We start from the raw sequence: 18,848 nt of genomic DNA on the forward strand, positions 1-18,848 counted from the left end.
GTCAGTAATGTTTGCTTTGTGTCACATAATTTCTGCTACTTGGGAAGAAGTATTATGAAATTACTAAACCAATACTGGCCCACAAACTAGTAAGAGACAGCTATACATTTGAGTGAACTATTCCTTATTCCTGGGTCCATGGGTCTGTCTCATTCCGCCTACTTCTACACTTCAAACACTTAGTTTTAAGTATATAGTGTAGATAACACAAAAAGTCAGTGCACTGAAGGTACCCGGATGACCCCCTAAAAACTGTCACAAAATGCAGTGTGTAACGATGAACCCTACTCGCACTAAACGGATGCCATCTTGACTACAAAGCGGAAAGGGAAGGACTAGGGACGTCGGGAAGATGTTCCCATTTTGAAAATAATGGCGGACAATTCAGCCGAGACAGCTGGAGCTGCGACACCGCAATCATATAAATGTAAGTAATGGTGGTAATACGAGGCATTGTACTCTCGTCTAATGCATCACTTACATGTCCCTCACTGACAGAAGCTGATATGTATGCCGCCGGCATATATTTTTGGCGGGCTGAAAATTCGCGTTCACGCGTGTTGCGTTCGTCACGTCATTTCCGGTAAGCGTTTTAACATAAGTGTTCCTTTTGGAACAATACTAACGATCAAAAGTGGGCACTACGGCAGTAAGTGGTCAGTGCACATTAGTAGTGCACTGACGGAAGTATTCGGAATGAGACAGAGCCCATGTATGGACTCTTTTGTAAGCTGATTAGCAACAGTTACCGTGGGACGGAGTGTGTCATTACTATAAAATTAACATGACCTAATCAGGAGCAGTTTGTAGACATGTACATCTTTCAGAGTTTAAATTTTGTTGCAATTAAATTATTTATATTTAGTGCAATGGGATTTAGCATAAGCATTTAGTACAGTGTAGTCTCACATTTGTCTGTCTGCTAGAAGGCAGCCCTGGCTACAGTGTAGCTCACTACCACCAGGGTGTGAATGTGTGCGTGAATGGGTGAATGACTTACCAGTGTAAAATGCTTTGGAGTCGTTTGATTTGATAAATCACTATGCAAGTACAAGTGATTTATATACTGTACTGCTATATATTGCCATAGTCATCAGGCATTCACTGATAAAATAAGAAATGTATAAACAGAGCTGCTTTTCAAAAACAGGGGTAGAACAAGAAGGGTGGTCAGAAACCACAGAAGCCATGTACTGCAAAGGACTCCAATTCTAGCGGAGTAACAGGGCTCCAGAAACACACATCAGATTGAAAGTAAAATACAGTTAAGGCAAACATGGTGTTGCAGTTATAAATTGAACATTTATTTACATAAAACACCTCAGATATAAATTTTACATCCTTGTTGATATTTCAGCTTAAATTAATGGAATCAAACACATTACAACCAATCAGATAAACTGAAAAAATAGTAAACTTGTGAAACTGTTTAAAAAAATTAATTTACAACACATCAACAGTCGTATTGATATTAATCATCATCAAGTTTGATATGTTCGAGATCAGCTTTTTACAAACCATACAGCTTGATTTAATTTAAGGTATTAAAATATACCCAAACGGAGCTTCTTTCCGTCTTCATGTTTCTCCACTCCGGCGCTCACTGTCTCTCTCTCTCCGAGTCTGAGAAGCAGCATGGTTGTCTGTGTGTCAGAGAGAGCTGAGTGAGCGGGCCACACTGAGCCTGCGTGCTAATTGGCTGGCGCCGCCGAGCCATATGATGATACCAGAGGGGAGGGGGAGCAGCAAAGTGCTCTGACACAGACGGAAAGGCTGATGAATCTATGTAGAAGTACGCAAGATAGACAAAAAAAGGTGGGTACAGGGCAGTCAAACTTTTTTACAGTAGCAGGCCACACATTATCAGGTAGGAGGGTGCACTTTTGCCAATGCCCGAGCCCCGAAGGGGAGAATTTTGAAAACTGGAGTCTCCCTGATGTATTTTGAAAGCTTTCAAGACAGGTGATTATTTAAAGAATAGAGTCAGAGTGCATGTTTTAAATTGAATAAAAAGCAAAAAAAGTGAATGATCAATTCTTCAAAAACAACCTTTGTTGTTTTTATTATTATTCTTAAAACATTTTTTCACGTTATCATCATGTTTTAACAAGGTTTTGAACAAATTTGCATAACATTAGTTGAATTTGAATTACCAGCACCATATAAAACAGATCAGATTAGGTGAATATATGACAATTTACTAACTTCCGAGCAGAAGCACTCAAAACCGGTCTCGAACACGCTCGACCTGCTCATTCCATGCTCAACACCAGCTGTGCTGTGCGCTCGCTTGGCTGTTTCTCCGCGAGCGTCGCGCAAGAAGAGTTTTTCAGAGTTGAGCTCGGATTGGGTTCTGCGCGCTCAACCAGAAGGCACAAATATCGCTCCATTATATCATCGGGGAAATGTAGGCGGCGGCAAGAGCTGCTATAGATGGCGATTTGCCGCCGTTGACCGGCTACTTTTGACTGCCCTGTGGGTATACGCTGTATACCCCCATACCCCCTGGACTACACCCCTGGTCATTAGATAGTTAAAGCCTGTATTGTGCTATATATAAGGAAGCCATTGTCTCAACATGCCTTCTAGCATCTGGTCATCATTTAGGCAGTCATAAATACCATGTCATATGTCTTAGGTTACCTGTCATAAATCTTAGGTTATAGGTCGCATGGCACAAATCATAGGCTATGCTGTCAAAAGTCACGGGTCAAAGGTCATGGGTCATAAGTCATGGGTCATCGATCATGTAATTGGACAGTAGGGGTCTCATCCATTCTCTAAGGCGATTAATATTCCATAAATACAAATATGCAGTTATTGATGTGAGGGGTGAATAATAGACTGCTATCAAGGATGACACCCAGTCTCTTAACCTCAAAGTGCGGAAAGCCTGAGTTCTTTTAAATCAAGATTAAAAACACATCTGTTTGAAATTGCCTTTGACTGTTCTAGTTAAACAGTTTTACTGTTTTTAATGTTCTTTTTTGTTACTACATTCTATCCCTACTTGCTTTTATTCTATTTTCTATCTACATTGTATTATTTTGCTATATCTTAATCATGTAAAGCACTTTGTATTGTCTTGTACTGAATTGTGCTATATAATAAATTTGCCTTGCCTTGCCTTGCCTTAACCTGAGGTAAAAGGGAAACCATGGATAAAGAAGAAAGAATCTGTCAACTTTGGATAATACAGATTTGGTTCCTACAAGAAGAGTCTCAGTTTTATCTCTATTTAGTTTTAAGACGTTAGAACTGAACCAAGACTTTGGTTCGGGTGGGCAGGAGGTGAGGGAGGAAGGTGGGATTATAGAATTTGGCATACTTACTTATTGGCTCATTGGTGGCTGTAAGGGCATGATGGGAAACAGTTAAACTTGTGAAAACAATGATTGTACAACCTGGAGATACATGATGAATTATTAATACATCTACAGGATAAATGGAGTGGATATTAAACCATGTGAACCATAATGCAGAAAAGTATTTGAACTGCATTTACAATTTCTTCTAAAAAGACCAGTGCATTTAGAGATAACAGCTGGCTCACAAGGTACTTCTGGTTCCAAATGTAACCCTTTTTAATTTGTGCTCTGAATTGTACTCTGGCAGCAAGTAAAATGTTATCATGTCCTACTTCCCACACAATTCCTTTTATGCTAATCAATTTCTTTTCATTTTGTTTCTTCATCTCCAATCGTCCTAATCTTAACCTCTGCTCCAGGAAAACAAGCCCATTGGCACCAAAATCCTGCAGCTGTCAGTCATCGATCAGGACTCTTCGCAAAATGGTCCACCTTTTTCCTTCAGCATCCTATCTGGAAATGATGGCATGGAGTTTGAGTTGGAGACAGACGGGACACTGGTGGCAAATCAAGTCTTCAGAAGAGACATAGCCAAGGATTATGTTCTTCAGATACAGGTAGTGTTAAAAGGCTGGTGTCTTTTAACAAAAAGAATATGCTGGTTAGATAATTTTAGTTTATTTTCACATCACAAAAATAGATTGGTCAAAGGTCAAGTTACTGTTATAGTTGTAGTGCAAAGAAAAATGAAGTACAGCAGCTTTTGCAGCTTTTGCTACTGTACAGTTTATACAAATACAGTGCAATCCTAGAACAAAACCTGTTGGAGTCTGCAGAAGACTTGAGACTGCACCTGTAATTTTTTTGTGGCTCCACAAATTATTGAATGGGGGGGGGGGGGGGGGGGTGGCTGAATACTTTTGCACAATACCCCTTTCAGTTTTTTGTTTATAAAAAGAAATCATGTATAATTTTCTTTCTACATCACTATAGTATACCACTAGTTCCAAAAAAATATATCTATGTTTGTGCTTCTAATGTGACGATATGCGGAAAAGTTCAAGGGGTATGAATATTTTGGGAGCCACTATATGTGAACTATGGTGGATTCAGTGCTAAGGCAGTACAGGACTAAATATATACCGCTCAAAAAAATAAAGGGAACACCTAAACAGCACAATGTAACTCCAAGTGTTCCCTCTATGTTTTTGAGTAGTGTATAGTTAGTTCTATAAACTAAAACAAAATATATTTAGTTGTGTACATCCGGTGCCAAAAGCACAACCCTAATCCTTAACCCATATTTACCACTGAAGATTGTTTGGCCCCTGGTTCCTGTAATCAAAATGCAGGCTATATGGATATCAGACTGAGCAGCTTAGATTGCAATAAGGCATTTTCTGTTGCTTCGTGTGGATTGTGGTTTGGTGTTCCAGGCTCTCTTGATTTTAATGTCTTTGCTATGACATCACACTAGTTCTAACACATAAGGACATTTAAAACCCATTCTTTGTTGCTGCACTTCACATTTGGGAACTCTTCGTGTTTCACCCAGTTTGCTTTTCTCAGCGTGGTAATTCGCCGCTAGCCTAGCCTATCTAGCATCAGCTTTAAAATGATTTCCTGCCCTATCCGTCCCATCTCTGTCTAAGTCTCCCCCTCTCTCCTGCTTTTAGTTTAGTTTAGTTATTAGACTGCTTCCTTTTTGTGATAATGGTACATGTAATAAATGAAGTGTTTTTGTAGCTTTGGAGGCGAGGGTGTCAGATTTGGAGACCCAGCTCAGTGCTGTTGAAAAAACAGCAGATAGCCACCCCTTAGCTAGCATGGAGCCTCAGAGATTAGCCTCATGTAGCGGTCCCCCAACAGTACCCGTGCAGCAGGGTAACCAGGCCAGCTGGCTGACAATACGCAGGAAACATAGCTCTAGATTCCAGCGTTTCTAACAGATTTTCACCACTCAGCCACACACCCACTGAGAAGCAGGCTCTGGTAATTGGCAGCTCCACAGTCAAAATTGTGGCATTAGAGAATCCAGGGACCATAGTCAAATGCCTGCCATGGACCATAATCCCCGAAATCAAATCCTACCTGAAACTGCTGGCTAAGGATAAGCGTAAATACAGTAAGATTTTATTCACGTGTGCATTAATGACACCCAGTTACGGCACTAAAGTTAGTGTTGCTTTGTTGTGCAAGTTTGCTAAAACAATGTTGGATTATGTAATTTTTTCTGGTCCCCTGCCTGATCTGACCAGTGATGACATATTTAGCTGCATGTCATCATTCTGGTTGTCTAGTGGGTGTCCTGAAAACGACGTCAGAGATCTGATTACCCCTTATGTTCTCCTAAGATTACGGCTCTGAACTAAAACCCCACTTCCCCCACATCCTTCCTATTTTGGGTTAAAGCTCAGACTAGCTGGGGTTCTAAAGACCTCTGAATCTATTGAGTATTACCCTGTTTAGAATTCCTGTGAGACCTTTTCAGCTAGATAAGTAGGACACGACTGATCTACTAACCACCTCCGTCCTAGGGCCACACCCTTCTTCAGTGGACAGGTCAGGCAACCTAGTAGCCTGAAGCCACCTGTACCCCGACCACCACCCTAGTTAACGATGGCTCCTACTTCTATAAATCGGCACTTGTTACACGATCAGTATTTTTTAAAGACTCAAAAGTCCCTAAGGGTGTTGTTTTAAAGTTTGGGCTACAGGTAACCTTTTAAGACCTCCAAAATATTTCTAGAACCCTGCACCATGACTATTTTACAATCATAGAAGAACTCAGAAAAATGTTGACTCAATAAGAGAATGTCCACAACTTCTAATAAAATTTTATATGTTTCTTTAATTAGTATGCTTTAGCATGGGATTAGAAACAGCATTAAGCAATTTAACAGATTATAAATTAATATTTAATCAACGTCCTATCTGTTATCTAAGGCTGCTTACTAATACGTTCAGGAGAGGATTTTAACTTTAGAGGAGCAAACTGACCCGAACCCCAGATGGAATCCCAAAGTGTCTTTGATTGCTGGATAAGGAATTGTTCAGCCGAACGACGTGCCTTCTCTTGATGGCGACCTCGATGTCCCACTAATGTCCCATTCACAAAGACTCATGCCTGGAGCTCTTTGCCTTGATGTCTGTGTCTGAGGTCCGTCTCTTCTGCTCGACGCGTTGTTCAGCTTCAGAACTGACATCTCATGGGTGCAACTCACATCCTCTGGACATCTAGGATCTTCTCATCAACCAGGTCAAAACCACAGCAGTTCTTCTTGACAAGATTTGCAGATTGTTGGCCCCGGATTGTGGAAAAACACGAAAAATAGATAATCGGACTCAGTCTCGGCGGTTCTCAGAGACAGGGGCACCGAGTTCTTCCTTTGGCTCAACGATCGTCCTTCCGTCTTGGGTCTTCTTTTCTTCTGCTCTGTGCTGCGTGTCTTCTGAGATGAAAACTGAGCAACGAGTACACAAATTACCTTTCCTTTATCTGGTGAAAGAACCGCTGGGAGGTTGCAGCGCTTCACACCCTCCCTTTGCATCGAACAGCATCACCTCTCTCATGTCCGTTTAACTGTGACCCTAGGCAGCGAGTTCCTCTTTTGTCGGTTGAGCTCGAGGTCTAGTTCCCTTTTTCTGACCATTGCAAGGGCCCTTCAACCCTTTTACCCCACTCACCAGTGTGGGTTGAATCAAAGGTCTGGTTCCTCTTTTGCTATAGATGGACAACATCCTTCTCACTGAATATGATAATTCTATTTTCTACTCATCCTGTCTGCACTAAGACACATATTGCTACATTTATTTAATACATAAGTACTTGATCCTTTTAGAAAGAGAAAAACAATCAATCATATAATTCAATATTGAAACCACAATCAGTTAAAACATACAATTACAGAACTCTCTATGTTGCTTTCTTAACTTAATACATTTAATGTCCAAATTAATTCTTAATTTGTGAATGATAGAGTAAATGGTTGAGCTCACCACACCACTGATTTTAGAGGTATTTTGACACAGAGCACTCGCTTTCAAAGGTCTATTGGTGGTTTCTAGAGTCTCTAAAACTAGAATTGGGAGGCAGATCTTTTAGTTATCAGACTCCTCTCCTGTGGAAGACTAGGCTAAACGTTACTTTAGAGCAAAGCTTATAGTTAGATTTGCTTATGTTACCCTGAGCTATCTCTGTAGTTATGCTGCTATAGGCTTAGGCAACTGGCGGACATTAGGGTCTATTTTTCTCACTCTGCTGAGTTCTCCTACTGTTCCAATTTGCATTGTTTGTTGTTATTTCAACTTTTATTTTTTTGTTTTTTGTCATTGTTTTATTCATAGTAGGTACATCTGGTCTGGCATTCTGTTTGATGTGACATCATCCAGGGGAGGCAGATCATCCACTATTACCACATAACATATAAAGGATTCCTGGATCAATGTGTGGTTCTGTGCTTTTTGTGTCTTTGCTCTGTTTTCTCTAAGTCTCAGTCAGTCGAGGCAGATGACCGTTCACACTGAGCCTGGTTCTGCTGGAGGTTTTTCTCCCTGTTAAAGGGAAGTTTTTCTCTCCACTGTCGCTTCATTCTTGCTCAGTGTGAGGGATTGCTGCAAAGCCATCGACAATGTGGACGACTGTCCACTGTGGCTCTACACTCATGAAGAGTGAATGCTGCATTAGTGCACTGCATCTGGATTCAGCGCCCACAGCAAATCTATGATGCGCACAATGTAAAAGCCAAGCTGAACTGTAATAATAATAATAATAAACCAAGTTGTTTTGTACCATTTTGCAATTTTGGTGAGGTGTTGTTCCATGGTCCCACTCTTTGTGTGCCAGGTGCTGAACAGAGCGCACAACTGATTGATGGGTGGGGCAGACACTTTTATAGTTGGGCAGGTAGCGGTGTGCATCTTTGTTGTTCCTGCTGCATGTCAGCTTTTTGTGTGGCTTTGTTTTTGGTATCTGCTTATCTGAGATCATTAGTGTAATTTTTCAACCAATTTGGTTGGTTTTTGAGCACTACACCTGATGTGTGTTTCTGGAGCCCTGTTACTCCGCTAGAATTGGAGTCCTTTGCAGTACATGGCTTCTGTGGTTTCTGACCACCCTTCTTGTTCTACCCCTGTTTTTGAAAAGCAGCTCTGTTTATACATTTCTTATTTTATCAGTGAATGCCTGATGACTATGGCAATATATAGCAGTACAGTATATAAATCACTTGTACTTGCATAGTGATTTATCAAATCAAACGACTCCAAAGCATTTTACACTGGTAAGTCATTCACCCATTCACGCACACATTCACACCCTGGTGGTAGTGAGTTACACTGTAGCCAGGGCTGCCTTCTAGCAGACAGACAAATGTGAGACTACACTGTACTAAATGCTTATGCTAAATCCCATTGCACTAAATATAAATAATTTAATTGCAACAAAATTTAAACTCTGAAAGATGTACATGTCTCGCCGTTCTTCCTTAGTAGGACCCCTACTCTGACATAAAACATACAACACAGCTCATGAAAAAAATCCAAGATTTTTGACTTTTTAATGATTTCACGTTAAAACAGTTCTATGTACACTAAGTAATCTAAAAGAAATTATTGCTGTAATTTGATTCTTTTTGTAAGCCATGTAACTTGTTATCATCTCAGGTTTTGGACAGGTTTAATACTGGTGTTGCCTCAGTGTGCATGTGTGATTTTGCTCACAGAGGTCCAGTGAATGCTCAGATACATGAAAAATTGGGGGGGGGGGCATTGCCTGGTAGTGTATAATACAGAAGAAAAAATCTACTCTAGCAAGATTTAAATAATTTACAAAGATTCAATCAATGTTGTACACTTTCTTTCTGTCCATCTACTTTTCAAGAATAAATTTGTTTCCTTTTTGATTTTTTTTTTTTGCCTCTTCCCCCTCCTCCAGGTGTCGGACTCTGGCAAGCCTCCTATGTCCTCCTTCTCGAACCTCACTGTTCGAGTGATTGAAGAGAGTCTTCATCGGCCAGTAGCATTTCCATTGGAAATTCATATTGTCACTATGGAGGATGAGTTTCCTGGTGGTGTAATTGGGCAGCTCCATGCCACCGATGGTGATCCTTATGATGCACTAATTTTCGGACATGCCGCACCCTTCCAGCGCAGTCTATTTAAGATCAGTCCCCATGATGGAAAGATCATTGCTCTCAGTGGGTTGGATGCCGGTGAATACTTTCTCAATGCCAGTGTTAGTGATGGCCGCTTTAGCGTACCTGTTTCTGTGAGCGTGCATGTAGAGCAAGCAACACCTGAGATGCTACGTGATGCTGTGACAGTGCGCTTTGAAAGTGTAGCGCCACAAGATTTTGTAGCATTATACCTAAAGAATGTGTTGAAGGTTATGCAGCAGGCTGCCACATCCCAACAGCATGACACACTCCACCTGCTTAGTCTGCAACCAGTTGGTGGGACACAACAACTAGACCTGCTTGTGTCAGTAGAAACAGCAGGAGGGGGTTATTACAAGGCAGCTTACCTCACTCAGAAACTTAGCACTTCACGTCAGAAACTGGAGGATGTTCTTAGAGTATCTGCTATTCTCGATAAAAACTGTTCAGGTTTAGAGTGTCGTGGAGCACAATGTGAACAAAGTATCATTCTGGATTCACACAACTTGGCTACATACAGCACTCCTCGAGTCAGTTTTGTCTCACCTCGCTTCCACCGGACCTCACGCTGTACATGCCATGGTGAGAAATTGGATTTCCTAATCTTATTGTGAAATTTAGTACTGATTTAGAAATGTCCACACAGTATTATGAGGCACATTTTGTGTATCGTGACATTTTTAAAGAATTACTTACATTGTTACTTTCCTTTCCCTCCTTTTTGACTTCTGAAAATGTTCTTGTTATTAATTGTTAATAAGTGCAATAATTTTAAAACTTTATAGTTGGTATACTGTACTCATTTTAATATTCATTTGAAGAATATCTTACTGTCAATCAAGAAATTACTTTTTCTGTCCATGTTTATTTTGTACAGATGCCAGTTGTGCAATTCTGGTTGAACAGTGTGAAGAACAGTTGTGTCCACCAGACATGCAATGTGTTTCAGTAGAGGTCACTAGAGGGCGCTATGCATGCCAGTGTCCACGAGGCAAACTGGGAGAATGTGCAGGTGTGATGTTAAATAAAACAGATTCTTTAACAAGCAGAGCAGTGTTTAGAATTAAGCCTAAAAGGTGTTGTTATGGTGGCATGCAGGTCATTCGTCTCTGAGTTTCTCAGGCAACAGCTATATAAAATACAGGCTGTCCAACCAGCTGCAGAAGGAGATGAAACTTACCTTGAGGATCAGGACTTTGCAGAGCCGAGGAATCATCATGTATATGCACAATGAGCGCTGCGTTATTCTCAAGGTACCTGCACACGCACAGTTGCCTGCTTAACAGTTTTACACACACAAACACACACACACACAAACACACACACACACACACACACACACACACACACAGAATTTGGCAATATATTGTTGATTGAAAAGAGCACAAACGCCCGAATCACGTTGAAAATACCAACATTTTTTAGAACTGAAAAGACCTATTTGGACCTTTTTAGAAGTTATGTGTCCCATTACATGTGGTGTAAACGTTTCACAGCATTTCATGAATATAACATCATGCGTACTGTCAAATATGGTAAAAATAGTAAATGGCTTGTGCTTGTATAGCGGTTTATTAAGTCTGATGACCCCAAAGCGCTTTACACTACAGTCATTCACGCATTCACACGCTGACGGTGAGGAGCTATGTTAGTAGCCACAGCTTCCAAGGGGCAGACTGACAGAAGTGAGGCTGCCATACATCAGTGCCACCAAACCCTCTGACCACCACCAGCAGGCAATGCAGGTGAAGCATCTTGCCTAGGTACACAACAACTGAGCCAGTCGGAGCAGGAATTGAACCAGCAACCCACCAGTTACAGGACAACCTCCCTAACACTTGCGCCATCGTTGCCTCAAATTTGGAAGTGCGAGTATCATGGTCTGGAGCTGCTTCGTGGGTTCAGGATCTTGACACCTTTCTGTTATTGATGAAACCATTAACGCTGCTCTCCAGCAGAAAATTGTGAGGGCGAATTCCCAACCCTCAGTTTGTGACCATAAAGTATAACTCACCCCCATTTGAAAGCATATTTCCGCCCCAGAAAAATTTGAAAAACTACTTCAAAGTGGGAGTGGATACACGGGAATGGGAGGGGGGTCGTCTAGATTTTTCCCCCTCTCATCCCTGGAGGTTGAGGGAGGCTTTGTGGAGCCACTGGCTCAAGGGGTTGACTCAGAGAAGCCCAAAATCAGCACTGTCAAGGCAGTGGAGGACAGGATCAGTCCAGTCATATGTTATCATATTTATTTCCCGCTTTTTGTAATCCAGACGGGATCACCAGCAGCTTTGTGCTGCGTCATGATTCATTTGTGATGTGGACACAAAGCATGGTTGATCTTCTCTTTGTTCTGACTGCAGCAGGCAGGTTTCAATACGAAGGAAGACAGAAAGAGATATTCACAGCAACCGCGGTGAAGTAAGTTATAGGTTGGACAGTGGACATGCGTGCTCCACGGCTTCAGCGGCGTCTGCCTCTTGTTCGAGCCAATACAGAGTGGCTGATCTGGGGCTGCCGCTCTCTGTCTGCTGGCTGGCTGTTGAAGCTGCGGTGCGCAAATATATCCAATATCCAACCCAAAACCAGCTTCACCACGGCCTCACACCACCCCCTTCCTGCCTGCTTCAAGACACTAATGGCAGAACAATTGGTTGCTTTGAAGTAAATTTGCCAATAACACATAAAAAGACGCAGCCTGTCCACTCTAACGCATTTGCCAATAATACATGAAAAGTTGTCAGATTTGTTTCTAGTCGCTTTTTAGAAGAAAAAAAAGTTGCTAGTGGGTTTGAAAAGTGTGACAGTGCTCCCTATGGAGGCACAATATAGAGCTGTCTGTTTTTGTTGTTTTTTTTTTAAAGAGGGGGCCACTTTTATACCCACAGCAGCAGAACTACCTACTAGATCAGAATTCTGTCAAGTCAATGGGTTGAGTAGTTGTCTTGCAAAGTGAGGGTATGCCCTCACTTTGACAGGCACAGAGGGCATAAGACCGCTTTTATGCACCTTGTAAAAATCTGAAGGGCTAAAGAAAGCCTGGAAACTCATAAACGGCGCTATGGAAAGGTAAATTGCAGACACTTCCTGTGTTCTAGGTGGGTTGGAAAATGGAAGTATGCGTCCTTCAGGTCTACGGATGTAAATCACTCTCCTGGACCAATTACCTGAAGGACATCACAGGTGAAAGCATGTGAAATGGTAGAACCTTCAAAAAGTGGTTCAGCCCCCTGAGATCCAACACTGGCTGAAGGGAACCGTCCTTCTTTAGAATCAAGAAATAGGTTGAGCAATAGGTCAGCCTGCAAAGGTGAACCACCACTATGGCTTATTTGTCCAGGAGAGTCTTTGTCTCCTGCAACATGACTGCAGCTCGGGCAGGATCTGTGACCCAGGTCACCCTGATCTATAATGGGGGTGGAGGCCGAATGAGGAACAGCAACCTGTACCATTGGGAAATAGTACGTAACACGCATGCATCCCTGCAGTGGGTTTACCAATAAGCCAGGTGCTGCTGTGAAAATTTCCCAGCTGCCGGCCTGCAGCCCTCAAGCTGCCTTCTGCTGCCTACTCCAGCCTCTGGGGAGTGCTTGGTTGCAGAGCGGGGGATCCCATGGCCCAACTGCAACCTCCCCAAGCTTCAGGGCCCTGGCTGGACTGTCCTCTCGGCCACGGGTCCAAACAGCCAGCCCGGGACCACTGACAACCTTAGCAAGCTCTGCCTACATTCATCCAAAATCAGGGCCTGTGCCAACCAGACCTGACGTGGGGCAACCACCACAGTGGACAAAAGGTGACCCAGCTCACTGGCCATGAGTCCAAAGGTGTGAAGGGCCACATCGTTTGTATCAGCCAGTGCTGCTTCTGTCATGCCTGCCTGCAGCATCTGGGACTGTGCCAGCAGGAGAACCGCGAGTGAATTGCACATACCTGCCATACGAACTGAAATGTCATAGGCTTGACACAAAATGTCATCCGTTGCCCTGACATTGGGCACTTGGACAGTGGGACTTCTCCTTCAGCTCCTCATCTGGGGAAAGAACCAGCGACGCTGTACTGATCCACAAGAGCCATGAGCAGGATCACGCATGGACGCCAGGATCCATGCATCCCTACTGTGGTGGGAGAGGCACCTACGATCTGTCCAGCAGTGCTGAAGCTCTTCCAAGAAGGCTGGCGATGGTAGGACCTCAAAAGGAGGGGCCACTGGAGCCCGCCGGAAAAAGGGTTTCCCACGGGACAGGTGTAGTTATCCAGGCCGACCCTAACCAAGGCTGCCAATATAATTGTCCGCAGCTGGCATGGGTCCTCCCCTGGGTCAGAGCTACCTAAACTCCTGAGGGAAATCCCTCATCCATCATTCCCTTCCATACTCAGAAGATCCATCTCCCTACCCCAATGATCTTGGAAGGAGTCCCCCTGAGGAACTGAAACTCCGAATTGGAGGCCCTCATGGAGATACTGTCATCCAATCCCGATTCCCAGGCTGCTGCTTGGGGGAGAGGTGAGGGGCCTGGAGCCCTGAGTAAAGCCTTGAGCTGCTCCACTTCAGCTCTCAAAGAGTCCACTTCCTGCCGAGATGGGCGCTCCAGCTGAGGCCTCTTCCTCTGTGGACCACGCTGCCCCTCAGCCAGCTCCTCCTCCCGGAACACGGTTGAGGCATCAATGAGGGAGGCAGCTCGGGGGCACAGCCTTAGAGGGCTACAAAGAGCACTCTGACCACACAGTCACAGGCAGGCTGATGCTGTACCACCCCAAACCTGTGCTTACCTCTCTTAAACCTGCAATAACCGACAAGCGCCGAAACATGGACTTGTAGGAGCAAACAGCCGACGAAACACGCAAGGTTGACAGCGAGAAGTTAAAAGCCCGAAAGTAGCCTTCCACTTGCTATTTATAGACACACTCCCAGGTAGACTACATCAGAATCAGAATAATCCCAGAGGGAAATTGCTGCGCATGTCACGTGCGTGACTTTGTTTACATTTAATCTCGACCTGCACTGAGCGCGAAGAGACATATCCACTTTGATAACGTCCACTGGCAGTAAGGAATTTTACCAGTCCCCTGAAGGTGTGCAAAAAGAAGTTGGCAATAGATGGATTGGATTTGTTAATGCAGATGCCAGTCTCGTTATGATCCACAAACCAATCCTGAACCATTACTGCTTTGTGGCAGGGAGCATTTTCCTTCTGACAGTGGCCACAGCCAGATAGGAATACTGTTTCCATGAATGAACCAACAATGGTTGGTTAGGAAGCTGTTGCAAGAGGGGGCAAATACTCTTTTCCAGTCTTTTCACGATATTGAAGTTAGCTTAACTTTTATGAAAATGCATGTCTCGAAAGAATTATTTTTAAGAACTTTTATATCAACATATTGACTATTTTGACGGCAAACAGATTATGACTTAAACATAGGTTTCACAAAATATATTTTGTCCGTAAATCTTCTTTTACTGAGTGCTCTATGCTATATTTATTAGTGATTGTTTGTGTATGTGTATTTGCACAGTTAGAGGAAGGAAAGCTATGGTTTCAGCTGTCCTGTGCCCCTCTCCTGAGTGGAGGTGCTGAAGGTCCTGACATGTTGGGGCCTGCTGGACGTCGCATCAATGATGGCAATTGGCACACTGTGGGGTTGGAGCTGAATCACAATTTCAGTAGCCTGGCACTAGACGACAGCTATATTGAGCAACGGCATCCGCCATCCTTAATACAAACATTACCTCCAGATCGAACATTCTACTTTGGAGCACTGGTCAGTACCTGCTTAAGAGTATTACAATGGGACGTTCTAGGCATCCTAGTTTCCTGTACAATGCATTATTATAATTAAGAGCTCTTTTTTTTTACTAAACTTGGTATGTGGAAGAAATGAGTGAAAGAATTTGTCTGCATAAAGGCGATTCTGTCTCAATTAACAAATGTCAAAACCTTGATAACCTTAGTGTTTATCTTTTTATATTACATTTGTGTTAACTACAAAGACACACATTAAGATTGTAGAACAGTATGATAGTGGGGGAAATTATACAAATTTGACATTAATCGGGCCTTTTTACTTTCACATAAGTCAACCACTTTGACCATCGTCTAAGTAATTAGAAAATCATGAAAAAACATTTTTTTTTAATTATTCCATAAAGTAAACTTATACATATTCATTATACACAGACTGATAAATTTCAATTGTTTACTTCTTTTAATTTTGATGATTATAACTGACAACTAATGAAAATCCCAAATTCAGTATCTTAGAAAATTAGAATATTACTTAAGACCAATACAAAAAGGGATTTCCAGAAATGTTGGGCAACTGAAAGGTTGAGCATGTCTGAGCATGTACAGTACTCAATACTTAGTTGTTGCACCTTTTCCCTGGATTACTGCAGCAATGCGCCGTGGCATGGAGTCGATCAGTCTGTGGCACTGCCACTATCAGAGCCCAGCTTGCTCTGATAGTGGCCTTCAGCTCTCCTGCATTGTTAGGTCTGGCGTATCGCATCTTCCACTTCACAATACCCCATAGATTTTCTATGGGGTTAAGGTCAGGCGAGTTTGCTGGCCAATTACAAACAGGGATATCATGGTCCTTAAACCAGGAACTGGTAGCTTTTGCCTTGTGTGCATGTGTCAAGTCAAAAGTGAAGTCTAAAGTTGGTCAGCAGCAGGGAGCATGAAGTGCTCCAAAACTTCCTGGTAGACGGCTTGGACCTCAGAAAACACAGTGGACTTACACCAGCAGATGACATGGCACCCCAAACCATCACTCACTATGGAAACTTTACACTGGACCTCAAGCAATATGGAATCAGTGTCTCTCCTCTCTTTCTCCAGACTCAGAGACCTTGATTTCCAAAAGAAATGCAAAATTGACTTTCATTAGAGAAGTTTGGGGTGGCACAGTGGCGCCTGGGTCTTTCTGCATGGAGTTTGCATGTTCTCCCTGTGCAGACGGGGGTTCTTTCCAGGTACTCCGGCTTCCTCCCTCAGTCCAAAAACATGACTGTTAGGTTAATTGGCTTCTCTAAATTGTCCTTAGGTGTGAGTGTGTGCATGAATGGTTGTTTGTCTCTGTGTTGCCCTGCGACAGACTGGCGACCTGTCCAGGGTGAACCCTGCCTCTCGCCCAGTGAACGCTGGAGATAGGCACCAGCAACCCCCGTGACCCCATGAGGGATTAAGCGGATCAGAAAATGGATGGATGGATGGATAGAGAAGTTTGGACCACTCAGCAGCAATCCAGTCTTTTTTGTCTTTAGCCCAGGCGAGATAATTCTGACGCTTCTCTTGTCCAAGAGTGGCTTGACACAAAGAATACAACAGCTGAAACCATTGTCTTGCATACGTATGTGCGTGGTGGCTCTTGAAGCACTGACTCCAGCTGCAGTCCACTCTTTTTGAATCTCCCCCACATTTTTTAATGGGTTTTGTTTCCAAATCCTCTCCAGGCTGTGGTCATGCCTATTGTGTTTACACTTTTTTCTGCCATATCCTTTCCTTCCCCTTGCTTCTCTGCTAACGTGCCGGGACACAGAGCTCTGTGAACAGCCAGCCTCTTTAGCATTGACCTTTTGTGTCTTCCTCCTCTTGTGCAAGGTGTTAATGATTGTGTAGCCTACAGAACTAGACTGAGAGGCCATTTAAAGGCTATTGCAAGTTTTAAGTTAATTAGCTGATTAGTGTGGCACCAGGTGTCTTCGATATTGAACCTTTTCACAATATTAACATTTTCTGAGATACTGAATTTGTCAGTTATAATCATCAAAATTAAAAGAGATAAACACTTAGTAAACCAAACTGGTATATAAAAATATGAGTCTGCATAATGAATGAATAATAATATACAAGTTTCGCTTTTTTAATAAAATTACTGAAAAAAACCTGGACCAATCGGAATATTGTGATCAGATTAAGCTCAATCGTAATGAAATTGTATTCCGAATGAGAGTGATTGATAATCCGATCAACGTGCATATAAACACTTGTCATGCTAAAGTTATTTCAAATGAGGCAAACTGACCCGAGTACACATGTATTTCCACATTCTTGAGTGGTGGAAATACATCAGGAAGGAAAACTGTTAGGGCTCCCGATGCAGCCTGTTAAATAAAAAAAAATTAAAGAGCTCAGAATAGATATTTATTCAGTAATGTTTGAGCCATAACTAGAACCTCATGCAGGTGCAGCCTGTGCACTCAGAAGACAAAAAAACTTGTATAACAATGCTTTGTTTACTATTTTATGTTGTTCATTGTTGTTCGCTGATTGAACAGCCTGTCAAGGCCGTACCTTGCCCACCCAACACACATTACTGTTCACTAATGAATAATGTTAATAATGTCTTACAATTATTCAATTTAGGCTGCACAGTGGCGCCCACTCTACCCACAATGCATGTTCACCCTGTCCATGCGTGGGTTCTCTCTGGGTACTCTGGCTCCTCCCACAGTCATGAACATGAAAAAACATGACTGCTAGGTTACTTGGCCTCTCTAAATTCTCATTAGGTATGAGTTTGTGCGAGAATGCTGGACAGACTGGCAACTTGTCCAGGGTGCACCCCGCCTCTCGCCCATTGAGAGCTGGGAACAGGCACCTGCACACGTTGCGACCCCACAAGGGAGAGACATGTCAGAAAATAGATGGATGGAGTATTCAACACCATTTCTATACTCATTCAATAATACCTTAACTTAGACGAATAGATTACTGAATAAATCTTACATCTAAGTCCAATGGCAACACAGTAGGTAACACAGCTTAATATGCTGAAATTACAATATTTCTGATTGGAAAGAAAACTCACAATGGCATTATACAGCAGCTTTATTTCTTTATATTAAACATTACATGATATTCGTTCTTGTTTTTAACATTTATAGATTTACATGATGCTTGCATATTTCTGTCTCTGTCAGTTCTTGTTTAAATTCTGAACTCTTAATTTCAGGTACAGCCCCCACACTCGCGTAGTCTTGTGGTCTCCCAAAAGGACCTGCAGGTGCATGAGGGATTCCAAGGATGCCTTGATTCAGTCATGCTGAATAATAGAGAGCTGCCTCTGCAGAACAAACGCTCACAGTATGCAGAAGTAGTGGAACTGACAGAGCTGAAGCTTGGCTGCATTCTCTACCCTGATGCATGCCAACATCAACCCTGTCGCAATGGTGCCACTTGTACCAGTCTGCCCTCTGGTGGTGAGTAACAGGAAATACAGAAAACTAAATGTGCTGTGTATAGTAATTACTCAACTAATCATAGCAGCAGAATAAAAATTAAGCAACTAAACCCAGGGTATAGTTAATGTGTTGTTTAAAAAATGTCATGGTCTTCCAAAATATTTTAATAGTTTGTTTTGAACTAACAAATTGTATTCAAATGAT

The 18,848-nt window shown here is 42.5% G+C and overlaps 1 protein-coding gene across 19 annotated transcripts in view; it reads left to right on the top strand.

Moving 5' to 3' along the window:
• Positions 1–18,848, top strand: part of fat3a (FAT atypical cadherin 3a) — a 359,084-nt gene that overhangs the window by 285,433 nt on the left and 54,803 nt on the right. For 18 of the 19 annotated variants that reach the window (XM_036133266.1, XM_036133267.1, XM_036133268.1 and 15 more), the window contains 6 exons: positions 3,728–3,925; positions 9,244–10,045; positions 10,341–10,475; positions 10,562–10,716; positions 14,975–15,220; positions 18,416–18,662. In XM_036133266.1, the coding sequence (XP_035989159.1) occupies positions 3,728–3,925; positions 9,244–10,045; positions 10,341–10,475; positions 10,562–10,716; positions 14,975–15,220; positions 18,416–18,662 (1,783 nt within the window). The remainder of the gene's footprint in view (positions 1–3,727; positions 3,926–9,243; positions 10,046–10,340; positions 10,476–10,561; positions 10,717–14,974; positions 15,221–18,415; positions 18,663–18,848) is intronic. The other variant, XM_036133264.1, reaches the window with a different exon arrangement.

Source organism: Fundulus heteroclitus, unplaced genomic scaffold (genome assembly GCF_011125445.2).
Source record: "Fundulus heteroclitus isolate FHET01 unplaced genomic scaffold, MU-UCD_Fhet_4.1 scaffold_60, whole genome shotgun sequence".
Classification (NCBI taxonomy): domain Eukaryota; kingdom Metazoa; phylum Chordata; class Actinopteri; order Cyprinodontiformes; family Fundulidae; genus Fundulus; species Fundulus heteroclitus.